General features: G+C 44.9%; 1 protein-coding gene across 2 annotated transcripts in view; it reads left to right on the forward strand.

Annotated features, from left to right (window-relative positions):
• The window catches only part of TMEM132D (transmembrane protein 132D), a 233539-nt gene extending 213708 nt beyond the window's left edge, over positions 1-19831 (forward strand). For both annotated transcript variants that reach the window (XM_078381730.1, XM_078381731.1), the window contains 4 exons: positions 8880-9085; positions 10480-10753; positions 13050-13241; positions 18316-19831. In XM_078381730.1, the coding sequence (XP_078237856.1) occupies positions 8880-9085; positions 10480-10753; positions 13050-13241; positions 18316-19497 (1854 nt within the window). In that variant the 3' untranslated portion in view covers positions 19498-19831. The remainder of the gene's footprint in view (positions 1-8879; positions 9086-10479; positions 10754-13049; positions 13242-18315) is intronic.
• Positions 19832-21947: the final 2116 nt, after the last annotated feature.

Genomic DNA, 21947 nt, shown 5'->3' on the forward strand with positions numbered 1-21947 from the left:
TCAAGTCCAGCCCTTGTCAAGGAAGCCCAGTGGGGAACCGAACTGCCAACCTCTGGCTCTGCAGTCAGAGAGCTAAACCACTGAACTGTCTTCTCCTACTTTAATTAAGCAACATCTCCATAGTAGACAAAGAAGCAGAGATCAACCCTCCAGCAGACACAGTAGGCTGGCACGCATCCCCTCCAACTTTTCACATTGAAATAGGGACGTGTCTGTTGTGCCTCTGTTCTGAGGCTAACCATCCCGGCTCAAAAACCTTCCCACTGCGCTCACATCTTGCTGGCAGCTCAGCTCGCTGTGCGGTATCTGTTTCCTCTGCGGCAACGTGTCTCCCATTTATTTGAAAGCCAACAAGGTGCTTGTTCTTTGAGCTAAAAATATCTGCGATCAAGGTAATTGTCTGAGAGATGTTATCGGCGTTTCTAGAATGTACAGCAGCAGCTGGAACGTGTGTAAAGTCAGGCTGCCGTCTACCGACTCACTGGTGTGTTCACAATCACAGAGAACACAGAGTCAGGGCTAGCTCGACAACCAAGCCTTCTAAACCAAGGAAGAGTGGAAGGGCCGAGCAAAGAGGAGAGGTTTCCCTAAGCAAACTTCATGGGGCAGTATGTCATGACTCAACACAGGGTTTGCTATTGTTGCAATTGTATAATCAGCATAGACTTTAGTTCCTTTTTGACATGTCAAGATGGTGGTGGTGGTGCATGGTGAGGGCTCTGCAGCATTTTCCACGAAGTGAATTGAGAGGGGCTATTATGTAGTAACGGCAGAGTCTAGTCATACAGCCAAATACTTCCTTTTCCTTCTCAGGTGCTGAATTGGTAGGACAGTCACTCTCACCCTTTTACTCCTTCTTTCCCCTTTCTGGATTAATTACACTTAACTAGTCAGGGGTCACACAGAGCCTAATTAACCAGGGACATCTTGGTCTCAGATTCTGATCCAGTTTTAGGGAGGTGTCGTTTGGATTTTGGGGGCTAACAGTGTCCTAATTCTCCCTTCTGGAATTTCTGCCTGACCGGCAAATACTTACGACGCCAAACTGTGGCTCACCTGGGAGAAAGGCCTAAGCTCGAAGGCTTCCTGGCCAAGCTAGGCCTAGCTCCACCCAAGCTTCCTGTTCAGAAAGGAAGTAGCCCCAGCTTAGGCCTTTCTCCCAGGTGAGCTCTATTAGGTGTCTCTCTGTATGTCAGGTGGAACTCCCAGAATGTAGAGTTATGAGAAATAGGAACAGAATATCCCTCTTTGTTAGACATGCTCAGAAACACTCTTCTCTCTCTTTTTCTGTAGAGCTGCAGAAATTCACACACTGGATTTTAAATTGATCGCCAAATTGATCAGTAATGTTGATCTGTGACGCACACACACACACACACACACGCACGCACGCACACACACACACACACACACACACACACACACACACACACACAATTTTGGAATTGTTGCAGAAGGGTCCTTTCAGAGAACGGAACTGGCAACTCTAACTGGATCCTCTCTTTTATTGTCTTTTCCTTTTATTCCCCTAAATGTAAAACCCCCAGCTCAAACCAACCTTGCCTCAAAGATCGAGAGGATTTACTCAGCTCGGCCTGCTCCTTCCCCTGCTCATCCCTCTTCCGGTCCTTCTCCAATTTGTGTGTGGGGGCACAAATCCCCTTCTTATGCCTCCCCTTCTTACACCTCACCTGGCTCAATGCGGTTGCTTTTTCCTTAACAGCCCTTGCAAAATCAGCATCTTGTAAGCTGGTCAAGGGGTGGGTGGGCAGAGCTGTCCTTGAAATATACATTATGAGTCCAGACAAAGCCAGAGACGCAGGAAGGGAGCCGGTGCCGAGAAAAAGGATTACTTTATGAACCAGACATTGAGATTAAAATTCCCAGCACACAAAAGCACTTCTGAAATCCAGGTTATCTGGTAGCGACAGAAGCACATTCCTAATCACCACTCCCTCAAGAGGTACATAGTTGAGCGCCTTCATAACTGATCTGTTTACAGGATAGTTTGTTAAATGCACGGGCCGTGTGCATACATAGGAGAGAGAGGGATTATTTTTACAGGAGTTGCTTTTTTAAAAAATGATCCGTGCATGGCTTTACAAACAGCCAAGGCAGCACCATGGAAGCTTAATCTACTTTTGTGCCGATCCTACCATTAGGTAGAGTGAGAAAAGCATCTCCGTCATCAAATCGTGGGGGCCTCCCTTTGGCTGTCCCATTTATTATCATAATGGTGAACTAGTCATAATCTTTTCAAAGGCAGAGCTATCTCTGCGCGTCACGTGGCCCTTCATGAATGTCAAAAACTAGGCCACTATCCTTAGGCTCCATCCCATAGTGAGCATTGACATTAAACGGGCAGTCCAGCTAGCTTCTGGGCCTAGGATTCATAGGATCATGAATCATGGAGTTGGAAGGGGCCTTTAAGGTCATCGAGTCCAACCCCCTTGCTCAATGGCAAATGGTAGTGAAGGAAGAGAAAGTTAATTTTTATGGTGTGTGGAGCCTCAGTCCCATGTTGTCCTACACCCAGGTAATGCCAAGGCTGAGGGTATATGAGCTTCCCTGTAGCTGCACATTTAAAGTTTGTTTTGAAGCTAATGTTTGTTTGTTTAAAATATTTTTACCCCACTTCCCTTTCTTCGAAAAGGACCAAAGGCAGCTTACAACATGAAAAGACAGTGTTTCAGAACCAAACAATTAGTATACAAAGATGGCATATATCATTAAAAGACAATATTTACGGCTAAAAAACACTATGTCTAAAAATATTAAACAGGAAATGTGGGGAATCTACACTGTTTATCTCAATGTATCATGCATGCATAGCTGGGAATGTATTGTTGTTTAGTCGTTAAGTCGTGTCCGACTCTTCGTGACCCCATGGACCAGAGCACGCCAGGCCCTCCTGTCTTCCACTGTCTCCCGGAGTTGGGTCAAAGTCATGTTGGTCGCTTTGATGACCCTGTCCAACCATCTCGTCCTCTATCATCCTCTTCTCCTCTTGCCCTCACTCTTTCCCAACATCAGGGTCTTTTCCAGGGAGTCTTCTCTTCTCATGAGATGGCCAAAGTCTTGGAGCCTCAGATTCAGGATCCGTCCTTCCAGTGAGTACCATAGAAGAAAGCTACCCTCTCTGAAATATTGAAGAAGGGTGCTCTCATCAGCTTCAGGGATGTATTAGTTTGCCATTGTTACTCCAGGGCCCACCTTGTGTGACATCGCACACATCCTTGCAGCACCTTCTGCTGGGTTCCAGAATCTGAGGACCATTGAAGTTTCTCCTTCTCTACCACGTTTGCCCCTCGTCCTCCTCTTCTTCCTCTTTTTTTCCTTCTCCTCCTCTTCTTCCCCCTTCATGAGCTTCCCATGATGGATTTACATGTCTCATTCAAACACTCTGTTAACGTCAGAAAGGACCAGGTGGCTTGCAGGGCCACGTTCTCCTTCTCCCTCATGCCGCTGTACATTTTTCATGAGTTAACAAGGGCGATGCGCAACCCAGCAAGTGCTTTCTGCCAAGCCGCACCTTTGAAAGTCAGAGCTTTGATCCCTGTCCAGAGTGCTGATGCCTTCAAGTGAGCAAAGTTCAAACTCATCCTGCCATCCATAATTCAGCACCATGACCTCTCACTGTGGTTTTTTTTCTGGATGTGTGATAGTCAGCTTCTAACCTCCTTTACCCTACCTCCTCCAGATTGGATTTACATGCACAAGCTGGTGTGTGTCAAAGACCAAGGAGAGGGTGGAAGAGGTGGGGGGGGGGGAAGAAAAAGAGCAATTCCCATAGAAAACTCACTCAGAATGGCTCATCATTTTAATGGACATAGAAGAAGGCAAGGAGAATATAATGCAATTACTAAAACAAGGGTGGTAGACCATTGTAGACCATTGGCCTAACTAGCCCAGTTCTATTTCTTGGGCTTCCAAAATTCTCTTCCAAATATCTCCTTTTGATTTTGGAAGTCTTGCTTGCCTAAATCAGTGGTTCCAAAACTTGGGTTCCCAGATGTTTTGGACTAAAACTCCTAGAAGCCTTCACCACCAGCTGTGTTGTCCAGGATTCCTGAGTGTTGTAGCCCAAGAACATTTGAGGATCCAAGACCGAGAGCCAATGGCTTAGAATGACAGAATCATGGGACTGTAGACTAGGAAGTGATCTTCAGGGTCATGTAGACCAGTGGTCCCCAACCTTGGGCCTCCAGATGTTCTTGGACTTCAACTCCCATAAATCCTGGCCAGCAGAGGTGGTGGTGAAGGCTTCTGGGAGTTGTAGTCCAAGAACACCGGGAGGCCCAAGGTTGGAGACCACTGATGTAGACCAACCCTTGGAGCTTGCAAGAAATTCACAGCTACATCCTTGACAAGGTGGCCATGTGACCTTTGAGGTGACCCTAAATGAAAGAGGAACTGGGTGCCCTCATACAGTACTTCACAAACCAACCAACCAACCTGTATGGTCCTCACATGATATAAAGGTAGGGGCAGGTGATGCCTTTTTGAACAAAGAGCTTGCTTTCAGCCTAAACCAGTCTTCATCAGATTGTCCACCGATATTTTGTGGATAGCGCAAGAAGAAAATATAAATAAGAGTCCGAACAATTCTTGGCCAGTGTCTGTGCACATGGGCTGTTTCTGAGAGGTGAGTTCAAAAACACACATGTATGGACCCATCAAGGTGGTCAGGGCACATATCTCCACTGGTAAAGTAGAAAAGGGGAAATAGAGATATATAGATTCCATTTCGTTCCACATAGTATTTCACCCCCTTCTTAAAAGCTCCTAATCAAGGATCGCAAGCTGAGACCATCAAGCAATTATGTATTACCTGTGTCAGGACGTTAGGAGTACATTTATTACAACAGGCTGTCCTTGTAATGTATTCAATTATTCACTTGTGGTGTATTAAATTATCCTTTTTCACTTGAAAAGGAACATTATATTTTAATGCGAAAGAAAGAGCAGTATCGTGGAATGAGGAAGAGGGAGCCAGCTGGTTTCAAGGTCCTCAAATGGTTATATGCCATAAAAATCAGAGTGGTGAGAGAGAAGGGGGGGGGAGAGAATGAGAGAGATGATCAGGAAGGGAAGCAACGAAAAATGACAAAGGAGCGGCAAAAAATGGCAGGAAAGGAGTAATTAAGGCAAGCCAAGTGGCTGGTTGAAAGAAGGTTCTCTCATTTCTAAAGCCAATTACCTCAGGAGGTGGTGAGTGTTCCAGCTCTGGAGGTATTTAAGAGAAAAACGGGACAACTCTCCGTCAGATCTGCTTTGATTTGGATTCCTGCCTTGAGCGGGGAGTTGGAACCGATGGCCTTAGAGGCCCCCTTCCAACTCCACGATTCTAGGATTCTGTGAAAGTGGTTTCGGACGCCTGAAAGGACTGTTGGTTTTTTTTTAATCTGAAGATCCCAAAAAATATGTTTAGGGGAATGGCTGCAGACTCCTGGGGGACTGGAGACCCCTTCCTTTCTAAACACATGGGTGGGTTGATGGATGGATGGATGGATGGATGGATGGATGGATGGATGGATGGATGGATGGATGGATGGATGGATGGATGGATGGATGGATGGATGGATGGATGGATGGATGGATGGATGGGTAGGTAGGTAGATAGGTAGATAGGTTCACTCACTCACTCACTCACTCACTCACTCACTCCTTCCTTCCTTCCTTCCTTCCTTCCTTCCTTCCTTCCTTCCTTCATTCATTCATTCATTCATTCATTCATTCATTCAAGTTCAGAGCAAAATCCACCAGGAGTTCACCACCTCCACGAAATCAAAGTTACCAGCTGCTACTGGCTACCTGAAACAACAACCTCCCTTTGACTTATGGTAGGGCCGGCTCCACTCCGCCGCTAATACTGAGCAAAACTCAGGAGAGAACAAACCAGGATAAGAACTCTGGGAATAGGGGCATATCCACATTTGTATTAGCAGCTCTAGGATCCAAGGTCTTTGCATCTGGATTTTTCTAATTTGCAAAGAGCATAGATGTCCTTATCCCCCAAACTGAGAGACGTGAACAGCCATGTGAACGATGGTCTGTCCATCTGTCCTTCTGCCCCACCCTCCAGATCTCTTCGCTATGAAAATGCCTCTGAGGACCTCGCAACGTCCTCTGCAGAGAAAGGACAGGGGACGTCAGCACATTTGTTTGGAAACGTATTACGGCAAAACGGTCCGTGAAGGGTCCTGGCAGAGAAACGACATCCTAATGATTTAATGGCATCCCCGGCTGATTGCATGATCTGCGTTGAGGACCTAAATGGGTGTCTCGAAGCAGGACATTTCCTGCTGAACGATGTTCAGGGAGGCCTTCATTAAAACTTGGGCTCAAAATGTTAGGGAAGTGAATGCAAAGATGAGATTAGGCCTTACGACTTCTGATACCATGAGAATCGTCCTGACATCAAATGAAAAAATATCCAGGCGCCAGGTGGAAGCTTTAAATAGAGTTAAGTAAAAAAACAAAAAAAACTGCAATATACAATCCCAGGAGTACAAAATAGAGCTGGCTGTGAGGTTTACTCTGTCTTATTATAAAATATTGCAGTCTTGATCTGTCGGCTTGTTTTCTAACATAGTACTTTGAGGGACTTAGGTTTTAGTCTTATATATGCTTACTTGGGTCTATGGCTCATGTCGTTCAATGGGGGAAACACAATAAAAATGAAAAGAAGACTAATGTGCAGTGGTGGCACCTTAAAGACTAACATTTAAAATTTTTAATGTGAGCTTTTGTGGACTAGTCCACTTCATCAGACATAAGAAGTGGACTTTTCCACAAAAGCTCACATTTTTTTTTAAAAAAATGTATTTTTGACTTACTTTTATTTTGTCCCCCCCTGTAATGCTTGTACGGCTACCCCTTCTACAGCTACAATTAATTCAATGGGACTTCTGAGTGAAATACAGGATTATTCTAGATGATAGTCACAAGAAAATTGTGCCCCACAGCACCCTTGGGCATCTAAGGGTGCTGTGGGGCACAGTTTGGGAACCTAAGCTCTAAATCATCAAACCGAGCCAGAAGCACCACAGAAATGTCAGATGTACTACATGTATTGTAGTACATGTCAGATGTACTACAATAAAACCAGTCCTTTTTTTTTTCAAGGCACCCCTAGATAGTGCTGGTTTTTTACTGTAAAAGACAGTCATCACTCTCCCCAAGAAAGCTGAAATGCTAATATTTCTAAAAAAAAACCTCTGGGGATTCTGCACGGTGAATCCTGTACAGTTAGTAGCCGTCAAAAAATCTGAATGTAGATCTAATTTTCAGCATGCCAAGCAGGCCTTTCCACTGGGGGTTGGGATGGGAGGCACAATGCAGACATGTAAATTATGCAGCAGCCATTTCTGACGTTTTGCTAAGATTTAGATCTGATCTGCATTTAAACAGAGAAGTAGAAAACGGCATTAAATTCAGATAAGTGCACGATCATGCATATTCGGGAAGCAGAAATATTAAATGTACCAGCATAATGGAACAGAAGGCCCGGCTGGTAATGGATTGTAGGGGGAGAGGGAAAAAAAAATAAAGAGTTCAGGATTTTAATAGATCATTCCTTCCGATTGTCAGCACTGCAAAGTGGAGTTAATAAATTACTGGGCATGAGTATTTGCGCCTAGGTTTTAACGAGCTGTAATGAGCAGGTTGTGTCACTGCAACCTAAATGTGAGTGAAAAGCTTCAACGAAGTATGATTTATCAACTTTCGGCCCCCACCACGGCCCAAGCAGGAGGTCATAAATAACATGAAGACAGGGAGGGAATCCAGGAACAAAAACACCTTTGTGGGAGATACTATCTGGATTATTGGTGGGCCAGAATGGAGCCCACTTTGGAATATGGAAAACAAAGAATGCAAACATAGAAGAATACAAACATTGCACTGCACGCTTTTTATCGATTTGTTTAAGAAATGTAGTATTCTTACATGTTCCTGCCATGATTGCTGTAGCTAAAATTACTGCTAAAGAAGAAGACAGGTAGTCGTCTTAGGTAGCTATGGACAGAGAATCAAATCAGTGTATTTCCCCGTATCTTTTCTAGATCCACATGCAGATCAGTGCTCTTAGGTTTCCTTCCTTCCCTCTCTGAAGTCATATCCTGTTTCTTCTTCCTCTCCCCTCTTTGCAAGAGAAAGCAGCAGATCTGCAAGAGTGAAGCCAGCTGTAAGAGTGTCTTCTTTAAAGATTCTAGATGATGCAGCTCATCTGTCAGTCCTTAACCCTTTGAGCTCCTAGATTCTGTCCAGGAGGTCTCAATTTTTCACCCTCCAGATTTTTGTCCTCCAGATGTCCTACATCCTACAAGCTCTGCCTTCTGGACATATTGAGTAGTGCTTCTGGAGACGATGTCCAAAATATTTAGAGGGCACAAAATTTGAGAACCACTGGTCTATCCAACCTAAGTAGGCCAAAGATGACACTAACTCATTATTTCTAAGCATAGTCAAGAGACAACCTCATGCCAATCTGATGCTCCTTGCTTTAAGCCTCAGATGATCCTCACCAGTTCTGTATAGAGCGTAATCTAAGACATCCCAGAAAAATGACTCCAGAAACATGAAGATACAGGGTAAACGAGATGATGTCTTCAGTTCCTTCTAGTGGGTTAAAGGAATGCAAGCTTTTGAATCTTACAGGTCTCTGCTTTAGCTGGACACAATGGAATGATAGACTTTGCATGTCCAAGCTTGATGTGGTTGTTTCTGCTCCTGCTCTAAGATGGATGGAAGACATTCCATTGGCTTTCCAAAGCCATTCCTTCACTCTTCCTCCTCAGCCAGTTCTGTTTCGCAGAGAAAGGCAGTAATTCTTCCTCAACTCTACACTCCTCTCTCACCTTTTTCTTTCTTTCCAGGTCTCTGAAAGATGTGACTATGTCTTTGTCAATGGGAAGGAGATGAAAGGCAAGACGAACGTCTTGGTCCACTTCATGTACCAGCACCTGAGTGCTCCCCTGGAAATGACCGTGTGGGTACCTCGACTCCCTTTACAGATCGAGGTTTCCGACACGGAGTTAAATCAGATCAAAGGGTGGAGGATTCCGATCGTCTCAAACAAGAGGTAGGCGTCATTTGAAGGTTCTCCACCTGGTTCGGATGCTTGCAAAGAGAACATCTTAGCAGGTTGCCATCTTAATGCTAACTTGGAATTAAGCACAAGGAGATACTAATTTATTTTTAGCCTTTTCCTACTGCCTTCTATGGCTTTCCGCAGAAGTTGGTAACTCTGAAGTCAAGGAAGGGCTGTGAATCTACTTCAGGCTTTGCTCCAGTTTTAAGAAGAACTCTCCAAGGTACTGAACTCTATTAAAAGAGATTTGACACCTTGGATGGTGCTTTGCTCTGAGTTTTAGCCCAAACTTAAAGAAAGTTTGGACTAAAACTCGGAGCAAATTTACTGCCCTTCATCACATCACCGTCAGTAGCCTCCGCTGAGGCTGTACAAACTTTTCAATGAGTTTACATGCCCATTTTTTTCCATAATATAGGGAGCTAACCTGCCCATCTAGTACAACCATATCAGTTTTCCCCTGGTGCTGTGGAATGATGTTGCCTGAGATCAGGTCATTTTAGGTGCTGCTTCAGCCCTCATTGAGCAGATCTCTTCACATCTGCATAATCCCACCCATTCCAGATGGATCCTGCGTATTACCTCACATCTTCACAGTGGTGGACGTTCCTCAAAGAGACAGGAGCACTGCCATGATGAAACCTCAGTTGAATGACTTCTCGTAGTACAAGCCAATGGGGCAATTTAGCACAATGGCTCTGCTCTAGGACAATGGCATAGCGCTCATCTCATACATAGAAGGCTCTGGATTCAGTCCTCAATACTTACAGATTTTGATCAGGAAAAAAAACAACACAGGAAAGTATCAAGTGATGGAGCACACCTCTTTGCTTTTGACCTTAGAGATCTGCTACCGGTAGATGGGACCCACTTGACACATATTGCAATACTATACAGCAGCTTCCTATAGTCTTGTCACCTAAAAGCTTTAGGGCCTGTGATGCAACAGATATGGGCTCACAGAGCATGGAAGGTCCAGGATATTTTGATAGAAGGGACAATGATGTCCAACACAAACCCCAACACCCTATTCCTTCTGAGTGTCACTCCAGTTCTTAGAATAGCTGGAAGGGAAAGAATACATTTTCCTGGCAACAGGGTGTGGCTTTGAGCAATCCCTGTTTTTTTTATACATTGTACTTTATGGGCAGCTGGTCTTCAACAGGCAATTAGAACCCATTAAGTGTACAAAAGACCCATTCCTACTGGAGATAGACACTGGTAGAGCATACTTGTTGACACAGATTAACGCAGATGCTGGCCTTTTTAGGCTGCTTTTAGAGGTTTAACTATGGGTAGGGTCAGGATGAGTCCCTCAGTCATTACTTAGAATTAACTTGCTCTGCTCCTATAGGTCTGATCCCTCTGTCTTCCTCCCCTGGCAGACCAGCTCGGGATAGCGACGACGAAGAGGATGATGAGCGGAAGGGAAGAGGCTGTACTCTCCAGTACCAGCACGCCATGGTCCGGGTGCTCACCCAGTTTGTGGCCGAGCCCTCAGATCCGGGAGGGCAAACAGCTTTCTTGCTGGGCTCGGATTGGCAGGTGGATATCACCGAGTTGGTGAGCGATTTCATTCAGGTGGAAGAGCCGAGGATTGCGAAGCTCCGAGAAGGACAGGTGTTGGTTGGTCAGGAGCTGGGAATGACCACTATTCAGGTGAGAGGAAAAGGAATCTTGGGTATGAAGTAGGGCAGTGGTCCCCAACCTTGGGTCTCCAGATGTTCTTGGACTTCAACTCCCAGAAATCCTGGCCAGCCGAGATGGTGGTGAAGGCTTCTGGGAGTTGTAGTTGAAGAACATCTGGAGGCCCAAGGTTGGGGCCACTGAAGTAGGGCTGCCTCCGTGAAAAACCACACATGAAGTTGGGAGGCCATGATTTTTGGTTAGGTGCAGATGGGTCACGAACTTTGGTGTCCCATATTCCCTTCCTCTGCCTCCTCAGTCAATGACTCACTCACCAGTCAGAGCATGCTCCTTTCTTCCTCCTCTTCAGCTGTTCAACCAGTCCCTGGCAGGAGCATGGGCTTTCTGGCTCTGCCTTAGCCAAGGAGGTGGGACAGGGAAGTCTGTGCTCCTGCCGAAGACGGGTTGAACAGTTGAGGAGGTGGAGGAGAAGAGGAGCGTGTGTTGGCTGGTGAGTGGGGAATCCAGCCAGGGAGGTAGAAGAAGGAAAGGCGTACAAACCTCCGGAGCGAAGTTTGTGCCCATCTGTTGTTACACGTACACCAGTGGTGTGCCCCTCCGGTTCCACAAGAATAGCTGACAATCTTCACACGAAGAAGCACCTTCTTTTTCAAGACGAGTCGTGAATCATCCAACAATGAAGCCAATAGGTTTTAAAAATCAGCTTCAACGTTGTTCAATAGACGAGCATGGGGTCTGGCATGCATAGATTGCTGAGGGACCCGGTCAACTCATCCGAAACCCCACACAGGCATTGAATAATGCATCCAGGAAGAAATGAAGAGAGAGCTTTTTTGGAAAACTGGATGCTGTGGCGGCCGCCTTAAAGATCTTTATTTATAGGTTGAGAAAAACTTGACATCTCTTCTTGTCTTCTGCGAGCATCCATAAATATAAAGAATATCTCTGGGAAATAAATTGAGAGAGAGAGAGATTGCAAGTCGGTCCATCTACTTGAAAGAATACATATAGGTTGTCACTTGAGAAATTGTCAAAGTCAGCTGCTTTTGAAATGCCAGGATCTCCAAGAGTGATAAGTCAGCTGGTATCTGTCTGGTTGAACTCACTTTTTATAAGCTTCATGTGGCCTTAAGAGCGATCTGTAATGTAAGGGACAGAGAGGGAAACGGAGGAGAGAAAAATGACTGCCCCGGCAAGTTTACGACCTAGATGTTGGCAATACTCAACAGAGCAAGAGAAGAGAGTCAGAAGAGGGAAATGAAATGCAATGTGGAAATACAAGCTGGCTTATACAGTGGTGCCTCGCTTTACGATCACTCCGTTTAACGACAAAACCACGTTACGATGAACTTTTTGCAATCACTATGATGTTTCCTATGGGGGAATTTCGCTTCGCAATGATCAGTTCCCTGCTTCAGGAACCGATTCTTCACAAAACGATGATTTCTGGACAGCTGGTCGGCAGTTTCAAAATGGCCACCGGGTAAACAAAATGGCCCCCCACTGTTTTCTGGGATGGATTCCTCGCTGCACAGGCAGCGAAAATGGCCGCCCTATAGAGGATCTTCGCTGGACGGTGAATTTCCAGCCCATCGGAACGCATTATGATGTTTTTGTTCTACAGCGATTTCGGTGGAACGAATTAACATCGTAATGCGAGGCACCACTGTACTGGAAACCAAGCCCCGTGATACAAAAAAAAAAAAAAAAACTGAGAGAACTGGACATGTTTAGCCTTGAGAAAAGAAAACTGGAGGGGAAGTATGATAGCACGTTTTAAAGATTTGGAAGGGAGTTTACACCGGAGGGACAGGATCTCCATCATCCTAGAGTGCAGGGCATGTACTAATAGGCTCAAGCGACAGGAAGCCAGATTTAGACTGAATATCAGGAGAAACTCCTCAACTGTTAGAGCAGTATGACAATGGATGGTGAGTGCTCCAACGCTGGAGCCATTCAAGAGAAAATGAGACGATCCTCTGTCTGCTTTGATTTGGATTCCTACATTGAGCAGGGGGTTGAACTCAATGGCCTTCGAGGTCCTTTCTGACTCGGTCATTCTATGATTCCAAACAAGTGAGGGCAATGACTCCACTTTCACAGGGGGTAGTGATGACAGTTTTTGTTTTAAAGCTAATACTTGTAATTCTTTCAGCGGTGCTCCTTTGACATTTCCTAGTTTTGTTTAGACCTCTGGGTTATGATTGCCGGACAAGCAAGATGTAAACGCATGAAATAAAGACATATATTGGTTCTAGGGTGGGGGATTCTCTCAATACTGACTTTATATCTTCCTTTTCTCCTTCAGATTCTTTCCCCACTTTCTGATGCCATCTTGGCAGAGAAGACCGTGACTGTACTTGACGAAAAAGTGACCATCACTGATCTGGGGGTCCAACTCGTGACTGGACTTTCACTTTCCCTACAGCTCAGTCCAGGAAGCAATAAAGCCATTTTTGCTACAGCGGTAGCCCAGGAAATCCTACAGACCCCTAAACAGGTACAATAATGTGTTGAGTGTGTCAACGAGGTCACTGGTGGTTCCTAACCTTGGCTCCTCAGATGGACTTCAACTCCCAGAAATCTTGGCCAGCACAGCTAGTGGTGAAGGCTTCTGGGAGTTGTAGTCCAAGACTATCTGGGGACCCAAGGCTGGGAACCAGTAACCTTGTGAAAAGTTCTCATTTCTGAGGCCCAGAGAAGCATCGCTTCTTCTTGAAACATCAGCTCGTGGCCTGAGAACTCTAGAGATGTCCTCTTTTTTGGGGTACCAAGTTTTCTCTTTTGGGGGGAGTTTACATAAGTGACTGGTCTAATTTCAGGATAGTCGGGTTAGGAATTCACCTGGCCAGTTGGCTTAAAATAACTTGGTTGACTGATGATTTGGAAATAGTAAACTAAAAGTAATTTAGTTACCCACAAGGAATTACTTTTTTGAGAAAGAAGGATAATGTAAGGGATGGCCATTACAGCAGAAAAGTCATTTCATTGACGTCTTGACTAACGTGTTCTACCAGCTTCTAAAAATTATTCCTTTTGGAGATTTCAAACAGAAATGTTTAAAATCTTGTGGCCCCCTTTCATCCATCCTTTATTGATAATTTTTTTGACAATTATTGCAAATTAACAGGAACCACCACCACTGATGCTCTCAGTAACATGGAGGGTTGCTTTTCAAGACATGGAATGAGTACAGTGGTGCCTCGCTAGACAGTTACCCCGCATGACAGGTTTTTTTGCTAGACATTGACTTTTTGCGATCGCTATAGCGATTCGCAAAACAGTGATTCCTATGGGGGAATTTCGCTGGACAATGTTTGGTCCCTGCTTCGCAAACCGATTTTCGCTAGATGACGATTTTGACAGCTCCCTCCGCACTCACAAAACAGGTGTTTTCGGGACCTAAGCTTCGCAAGACAGCGATTTAAACAGCTGATCGGCGGTTCGCAAAGCAGCTTTCCTATGGCCGATCTTCGCTAGACAACGACGATTCTTCCCCATTGGAACGCATTAGACAGGTTTCAATGCATTCCAGTGGGGAAATGCTTTTCGCTAGACAATGCTTTCGCTAAACAGCAATTTCAGTGGAACGGATTATCATCGCCTAGCGAGGCACCACTGTAATCGTAACTAGTTACTTCTCAAAGGTTAAATGCCCGCCGCAGTTTGTTTTGACTTTTCAAACTCTGGGAATTCACCTAGGAAGGGCAGCTAACACCCAACCAGAGGAAGTCAATTTTGAGGTCTATGATTAGAACTCAAAAAAACAAACCAAGAAGAAAAGGGGGGGGGAATCTTAACAGGTAGGGAGAGCCAAGGGTTGCTTAGCAACTGGCCATCATTTTTGAGGCCTACCTCCCTTGAGCCACTGAGCTCAGCCTCAAGTTGTTTTATTATTATTAATATAATTCTAACAAGGCATTCTAAATTTATACATTCACACAAGCGAAGGCCACCAAACACCTAAATAGGAAAGCATATTTTCAGTAAATAAGGCAGTAAAACCAGCCGGGAAAAGTTGCCTTCTCTCTGGGCATCCTTTCATAAATAACACGGCGTCACGCCGTTTGCCTGTCATAAATATACAGTGTGTTTCTTTTAAAACAACAAGCCACATCAGAGGAGTGGAGTTGTCTCCTTGCGCGTCTCCGGCTATTTGTTTAGCGCAGCGAAATTAAAAAGAGAGGGAATTATGGCTTTCCTTTGCCTGTTGTGAGATTTTGTAGCCAAGTGCTTTGTTTCCAATCTAGTCTGAATCTCACTGTGAGTTTGGGTGTGTGTGTGTGTGTGTGTGTGTGTGTGTGTGTGTGTGTGTGTGAATTCTAATTCCTTTGCATGTTTGGCAGCGGGTTTTAGATGACTGTAGTGTGTGATGGGGGGGCTTCCCTTGCAGATTCTTAGTCTAGAGCAGTGGTCCCCAACCTTGGGGCCTCCAGATGTTCTTGGACTACAAGTCCCAGAAATCCTGGCCAGCAAAAGTGGTGGTGAAGGCTTCTGGGAGTTGTAGTCCAAGAACATCTGGAGGCCCAAGGTTGGGGACCACTGCTCTAGAGCAACAGTTCCCCAGATGTTCTTGAACCACAACTCCTGGGCAGCACAACAAATGGTAAACGCTTCCAGGAATCGCACTCCAAAAACATCTGGGGACACCAGTTTGAGCACCACTGGTCTACATGGATCAATAACGACGTGTGATAAAACCCGTCCGGTTTTCCTGTCTCTACAAATGGAGTCTCACCCACCTAACCCCCGAGCGCCCTCCCAACCAACGGAGGGATCGAGGTTCGTGATGGATTTAAACCTTGCAGGGTAGGAAGCTGGATAGTAAACGTGGATGTAGTTTTTCTTGTCCATGGTGACCTCTTGGTGTCGCTCTTAGTGACTTCACCCTCCTTCCTACCAGCTTGGGGAGGCAGTGTTGGCCATAAGGCAACTTCTAAAGGGTGAGCAAGTGACCAGATCCAGGTGCTCCTCATCTGTAGTCTTCCTTTCCTTCTGAAATTGGCTTCTGTGTGTATCTAGTGTCTTTGTTTACCCACATGTTTGTGTAGAGGGCTTCAATCGTGGCCCACCAACTACCAGTTGTTGCTACTCCCGTAGTCCGTACCCATCGAAACCAAAATACACAATGTTAGGTGCAGTTCCCGCAAAGGGGAAACATTACTGACTCCTCAGCACCAGTGTGAAAGAGGAGGGGCAGGATCCGTTCTCAAGCATCCCAGTGTACAGGATGTGTAATAATAGGCTCACATTACAGGATGCCAGATTTTTGGATGAAGATCAGGAAAAACTTCTTAACCGTTAGAGTAGTACGACAACAGAACCAAAGCCCTCGGGAGGTGGTGAGGACTCTCGACGCTGGAGGAATTCAAGACAAAATGGAACAACCCACTGTCCGACTTGTTTTGATTTGGATTCCTGCCTTAAACAGGGGGTTGGGCTTGATGGCCTCATAGGACCCTTCCAACTCAATTATTCTATGATCTCTCTTTTAGCTGCTCAGGAGAAGAAATAACCTGAGACTGCATCTTTGACGGAGCCATAAAGAAGAGGTTCCCTTCCAAACTCCTTGTAGAGTTTAGCAATCAAATACACAGAGCTGCAAAGCTGGGACAAGCCATCTAATCCTTTCCTGACCTGGGAAGCTAAATACGCTACCTTGAAATCCGCTCAGAAAAACTGGCTTTTGATGGCATTTCAGTTTCGAAGAAAAATAGTTGTGTCCGAATCCGTCCTTTGGGTATGATGGTGAAAGGGGGAAGAGAAATAAAATCAGGTGGTAAATGAAAACCATATAATAATAATAATAATAATAATAATAATAATAATAATAATAATAATAATAATAATAATAATAATAATAATAATAATAATAATAATAATAATAATAATAATAATAATAATAATAATAATAATAATAATAATAATAATGATGATGATGATGATGATGATGATGATGATGATGATGATAATAATAATAATAATAATAATAATAATAATAATAATAATAATAATAATAATAATAATAATAATAATAATAATAATAATAATAAAACAACCCATAAAGCTGATAAGCATTTACCTTCTCTGCATTAAAAATCCTCACTGAGTTTTACAAGAGCAAAGGAAAATATCCAGGATCACTTATTTGCACATGCAGAGAGAATATCCTGGATCGGAGATTGGTACTGAGGAGCATAAAGAACTGCCTTATATGAACTCAAACATTCAGTTTATAGAAGTGGTTCCCAAGCTTGGGTCCTCCAGATGTTCTTGGACTACAACTCCCAGAATCCTTCACCATTAGCTGAGCTGGCCAGGATTTCTGGGAGTTTTAGTCCAAAAATATCTGGAGACCCCAGGTTGGGAATCACTGAGCTAGACCACTATTGCCTACTGTTGTGGCAGCAGGAGGCTCTTTAGGATTCCTTCCTAGCCTGGAGATGGATGTGAAACTGTGGTCATGCTCTTATCACTGGGCTATGGTCCCTCTCCAATATAGCACCTGGGATTTCTTGATGGCCTCCCATCCGAGGGCCATCCAGGGCCAACCCTTGTCCATCCACATCTGCTCCGTAAGGCAGCTGCTTCACTCTGCCTAACAATAGGGCTGGCCCCAAACAGGTGGCCAACCTATGACTTCTTGTGCTTGGGTGGATTCAGTCTTCCTTCAACTCAAGTGTGTCATTTCAGGAGACCTGATATTTTAAAAGTGTGTGTGTATGTGTGTGTGTTTAATGCATTAAATTTATGCTGTTGGGTTTGTTTGTTTTTCTTTTGATAATTCCAAAATCGTGTGGTGAAATTGGGCACACCATTTATTAGCATTTGAAAACAGCTTCCAAGGGCCTGAGACGGCTATAGCTGGCTCTAATCACTTCCGTGGGAGACAAATCTTATTACCAACAACTACTTAGAATTAGTTCTCTGTAAAAAAATAAAATAAATAGTTTGGTAAGGAGGAATTGGATTTCTTCCTTAGCAATGGCTTGAGGCTGGGTGCCTGGCAGCCTTGATCTGCTGTCAAAGCCATGGAGAAAAAGGGGGACTGTCATGAGAGGGGGTGGTCTGAATTATACGCCTTTCCCTCCTGCTGCTGGTAGATGATGATGACTAAGTAGGAAAAGGAATCCACATTGCAATGCCTATGGTGCTGAGTTTCAAAAAACTACATTTTGAGACAGTCACAACAATGAGAGTGTGACTTTTTAGGAATCCTAGAAGTTTCTCTTTGGACCTCAGAATGGCCAAGTAGTACAGGCTGAAGACTCTTCCTCTTGGTGGTTGAACCTTTCTCCATTTTCATACAGCAGTGGCTCCCAGCTTTGCGTCTCCAGATGTTTTTGGACTACAACTCCCAGAAATCCTGCCCAGCACAGCTAGTGCTGAAGACTTCTGAGAGTTTTAATCCAAGAACATCTGGGGACCCAAGGTTGAGAACCATTGCTATCTAGTTAAGAGGAAACATCAGCCATACAACCTTATGAGTTCTATTCTATGGCTCTTTATTATACCTAAAATATAATCTTTGACGAGTTTGTTCCATTATTGCTTTGCTTTGCTTTCTGTAACAGGAAGCGGCCATTAGTTGCTGGATCCAGTTCAGCGATGGAGCCGTCATGCCCTTGGACATTTACGATGCCAAGGATTTCTCTTTGGTAGCCACGTCTCTGGATGAAAAAGTGGTCTCTGTTCACCAGAGCCCCAAATTTAAGTGGCCCCTCGTTACCGCCGAGTCGGAAGGCCAAGGGCTGTTGGTGAGAGTGGAGATGGTCATCAGCGAATCCTGCCAGAAGTCCAAGCGAAAAAGTGTCATGGCTGTCGGGAGTGGGAATATCAAGGTTAAGTTTGGGCAGAACGACGCCAACCCCAATACCAGTGACAGCAAGTGGGGCGGGGTGCATCTGGAGAACCACACCAGCAGCCGGCGTCAGAAGATGACTCTGCAGGAAAGGTCACGTCAGGAGGGACCTTATTACAGCTCGTCCATGGGTCAAGAAGAAGCTAGAGGGACCAGCACTCAGAAGTCCATTTTGAGTAAGAAAGAAGACCGTGAGAGTCTTCTGGACAATGACAGCCATATGGCAAACATCCCGATAGATTTCACCAGTTTCCCAGCCCAGGTGGACCTCCCGAGGAGTGATGGAGATGTAGAAGAGAATGACCTTGTGGAGACCCCAAGAGGTCTCAGCGACCTGGAGATTGGAATGTATGCACTGTTGGGTGTCTTCTGCTTGGCCATTCTCGTCTTCCTCATCAACTGCGTCACCTTTGCTTTGAAGTACCGCCATAAGCAGGGTCCTTTTGAAGAGCAAGAAGGTCTGAGCCATTCCCACGACTGGGTCGGGCTCAGCAACAGGACAGAGTTGCTGGAGAACCACCTCAATTTCTCCGCTCAGCAGGAGGAGTGCATCACAGCCATCGACCGAGGCATGGACCTAGAAGAGAGCAAGTACCTCCTCGACGCCAACGCTCACAAGAACCTCAACGGCCAAGTCTTCCGGGCCTCGGATTCGTCCGCCACTTTCCCCGAAGGGAAGGAACAGAAGAGCGAGCCGACCGCCTCGCCCACCTCCAAACGGAAAAGAGTCACATTTACTACGTTCACCACCATCTCTTCAGATGGTGGTTGCCCTACTGTCAACTCCATCTTAAGCAGCAATGAGGACGATATCAAATGGGTTTGTCAGGACATGGACCTGGGGGAATGTAAAGAGTTAAGGAACTATATGGAACGGTTACACGAAAACGCATAACAAAAAAAAAAACAACAGACAACAGAAGCAACAGGGACCATTTATTTTCGTTTGTTGTTTCTTTATTTCCACTCACCTTTCTGCCTTTAATTTGGGGTATGTGGGCAAAGGAACAAAGACAAGACAATGACCATTGGGGAGCGATCAGAATGGCGGAAGGTTTGGTTTCGGTGGGACCCTGGGAAGACCACCCAGTGGATGACCGAGATCCCATACAACAACTTTTAGCTGTACTCAGTGGTTCTTCGGAAGGGTGTGTGGGTAATAATCTGATGCAAAACAACATGAGAAAAATAAAATTTGTTTAAAAAAAAGAAAAGAAAAAGAGAAGCCAGCTAATAAGATCTCATTCTTTTGAGCTTTTTTTTGCAGGGAGGCAACAGAAAGAAAAACAGCCAGGACAATGCTCAGATCTTACAAAAGTTGCCTCCGTCTAATTATCGCTCTTGCAGGGCTGAGGTTTAAAATAAGCCGTTCGAACGGAAGGACTAAAGGCAAGGAGCCTAGAAAAGATGTGAGGAAGGTAAAGGTGTGAACACAGGGAAACGTTCATTAAAAACGCCCTCGGAACAAAACACATATTGTGGGCTTCGTTGGCTCTCTGAGCTGCAGATGCAGAAGGCGGAGGAGAAGCCGAAGTCCTGTATCACATAGATGAATCGAGGGAACAAGATGGTCCGTTCTCGCTTCTAAATAGGGTTCCTAAACATGCTTCCTTAGGAAGACGGGCAGAGCTCAGACGACATTTGAGCTCTCAGAGTCCAGAAATTGCAGGCCCATTATTTCAGCATGGGTAACTAGCTTATTAGGAAGGCAGGATTGTAACAGAGATCCTGTTAATTGATAAACTGTACCTCTCTGTCTTGGATTTCTCATGGTGCATGATCCAGCTACTTCCAGGGTGGCTAGATGGGTTTCACCATTACAAAATGAACCAAATCTACTGTGAGCACGCTAGAGGCAACGGGCAGCATCGTCTTAGGTTGACCACAAGCCGTGAGCAAGTGATTTATCTCTATTTTACAGCTGGTGCAACTCAACTCATACAACTGACCACATGATGAATTGGGTAGCTAGTATATGACTGGGTGTGCAAATGGAAAACGAAGAGAGACCCTCGAGCAATTGCCATTCCTCATGCAGTAAATTCAGTTTGCATAGGGGTCCTGAAGAGGAAAACTTACGTGCTACCTCTTCTTTAGAAGAGCTAGCTTTCTAACTTCAGGGAGGTTTGGATGTATGGCATTGTCACTTATTGTTTACAGGCTTCGAATACTATATTTCAGGTTACACAGGGGTTCTGAAAGGGGAAACCTACATTTTCCCTGTCCTTTAGAGGAGCTATCTTTCTTGCTTCAGGGAGGTCTGGATCTGTGACTTTGGTAGTTGTGCATGTTGTCACTTGATGTTATAGGCTTCAAGTGTTCTCTTTTCAATTTACAGAGAGAGCCTGAAAAAGAAAACTGATCTTATCTCTCAATTTGGTGAGCTAGCTTTCTAACTTCATGGAGGTTTTGATTTATGACTTTGGTAGATGTGCACTTTGCCATTTGATGCTACAGGCATCCAGCGATGTCTCTGGATGTGTACACAATGAGGATGGAAAACATAGAATCTTTTAGAATTACAGTCCCCAAAATAACTTTCTAATTCTTCTGAAATATATTTCCCCTTCCCCAGCAAAACTGCTGGGTGATGTGCCTCATTTTCTGGAGATTGCTCACCAACTGAAAAAAAAATAATAATTGCTAGCTAATAATAATCTGCATTGATCCAGAAAATGAACTTCAAGGCAGCCAAAAGATTCAATTTGGGAACAAGAGTTATTTTCCCCATTGAGCCAACTATGAAGATGAATGGACTTCACACACTCGCAGTGCTGCGGTAAGTAACTGCAGAAAATACTTTCACACTTCGTTTAGGTAATGGATGAAACTTTGATCAAGCAAGGCAGGAAATGAGCGTTCAATGCATTGAAGCCACAAGTTCGGCTTTCGGTTGTAGTCCTCCCAAGAGGCTGGAGGAGGGAGGGGAGTGAAGAGGACAGAGTGAAGTTGCAACTCAACTTAAATACAACTTGGAAAGTTTTCAGCAACTTCTCCCGGCCCTGCCATTGGACAAAGATGACATTTGGCCTCAAAGAGCAAATCAGCTATATAATTTTTCAATAGACCTCTGAAGGAGCTGTCTATGGTGCTGAAACTGTTTTAGAGGTAGGGCCCAGCAACTTGGCGATAGGATTCAGCACCACTGATCGCTCTGTGACATTCAGGCTAAAACCCAGAGCAACCTCCCCACCCCCATCAAAATAGGGATGACTGGCCTTTGCCAGGCTGATGGGAACTGGAGTCCAAAAAATCTGGAGGGCCTGAGTCGGGTGAAGATCAGCAGAAGGGAATGGGTCATGGCAGGTCAGGCTCAGCAACTGCTTATCCTGTTGCCACAAACAC

This window comes from Pogona vitticeps, chromosome 14, assembly GCF_051106095.1.
Source record: "Pogona vitticeps strain Pit_001003342236 chromosome 14, PviZW2.1, whole genome shotgun sequence".
NCBI classification, from domain to species: Eukaryota; Metazoa; Chordata; class Lepidosauria; order Squamata; family Agamidae; genus Pogona; species Pogona vitticeps.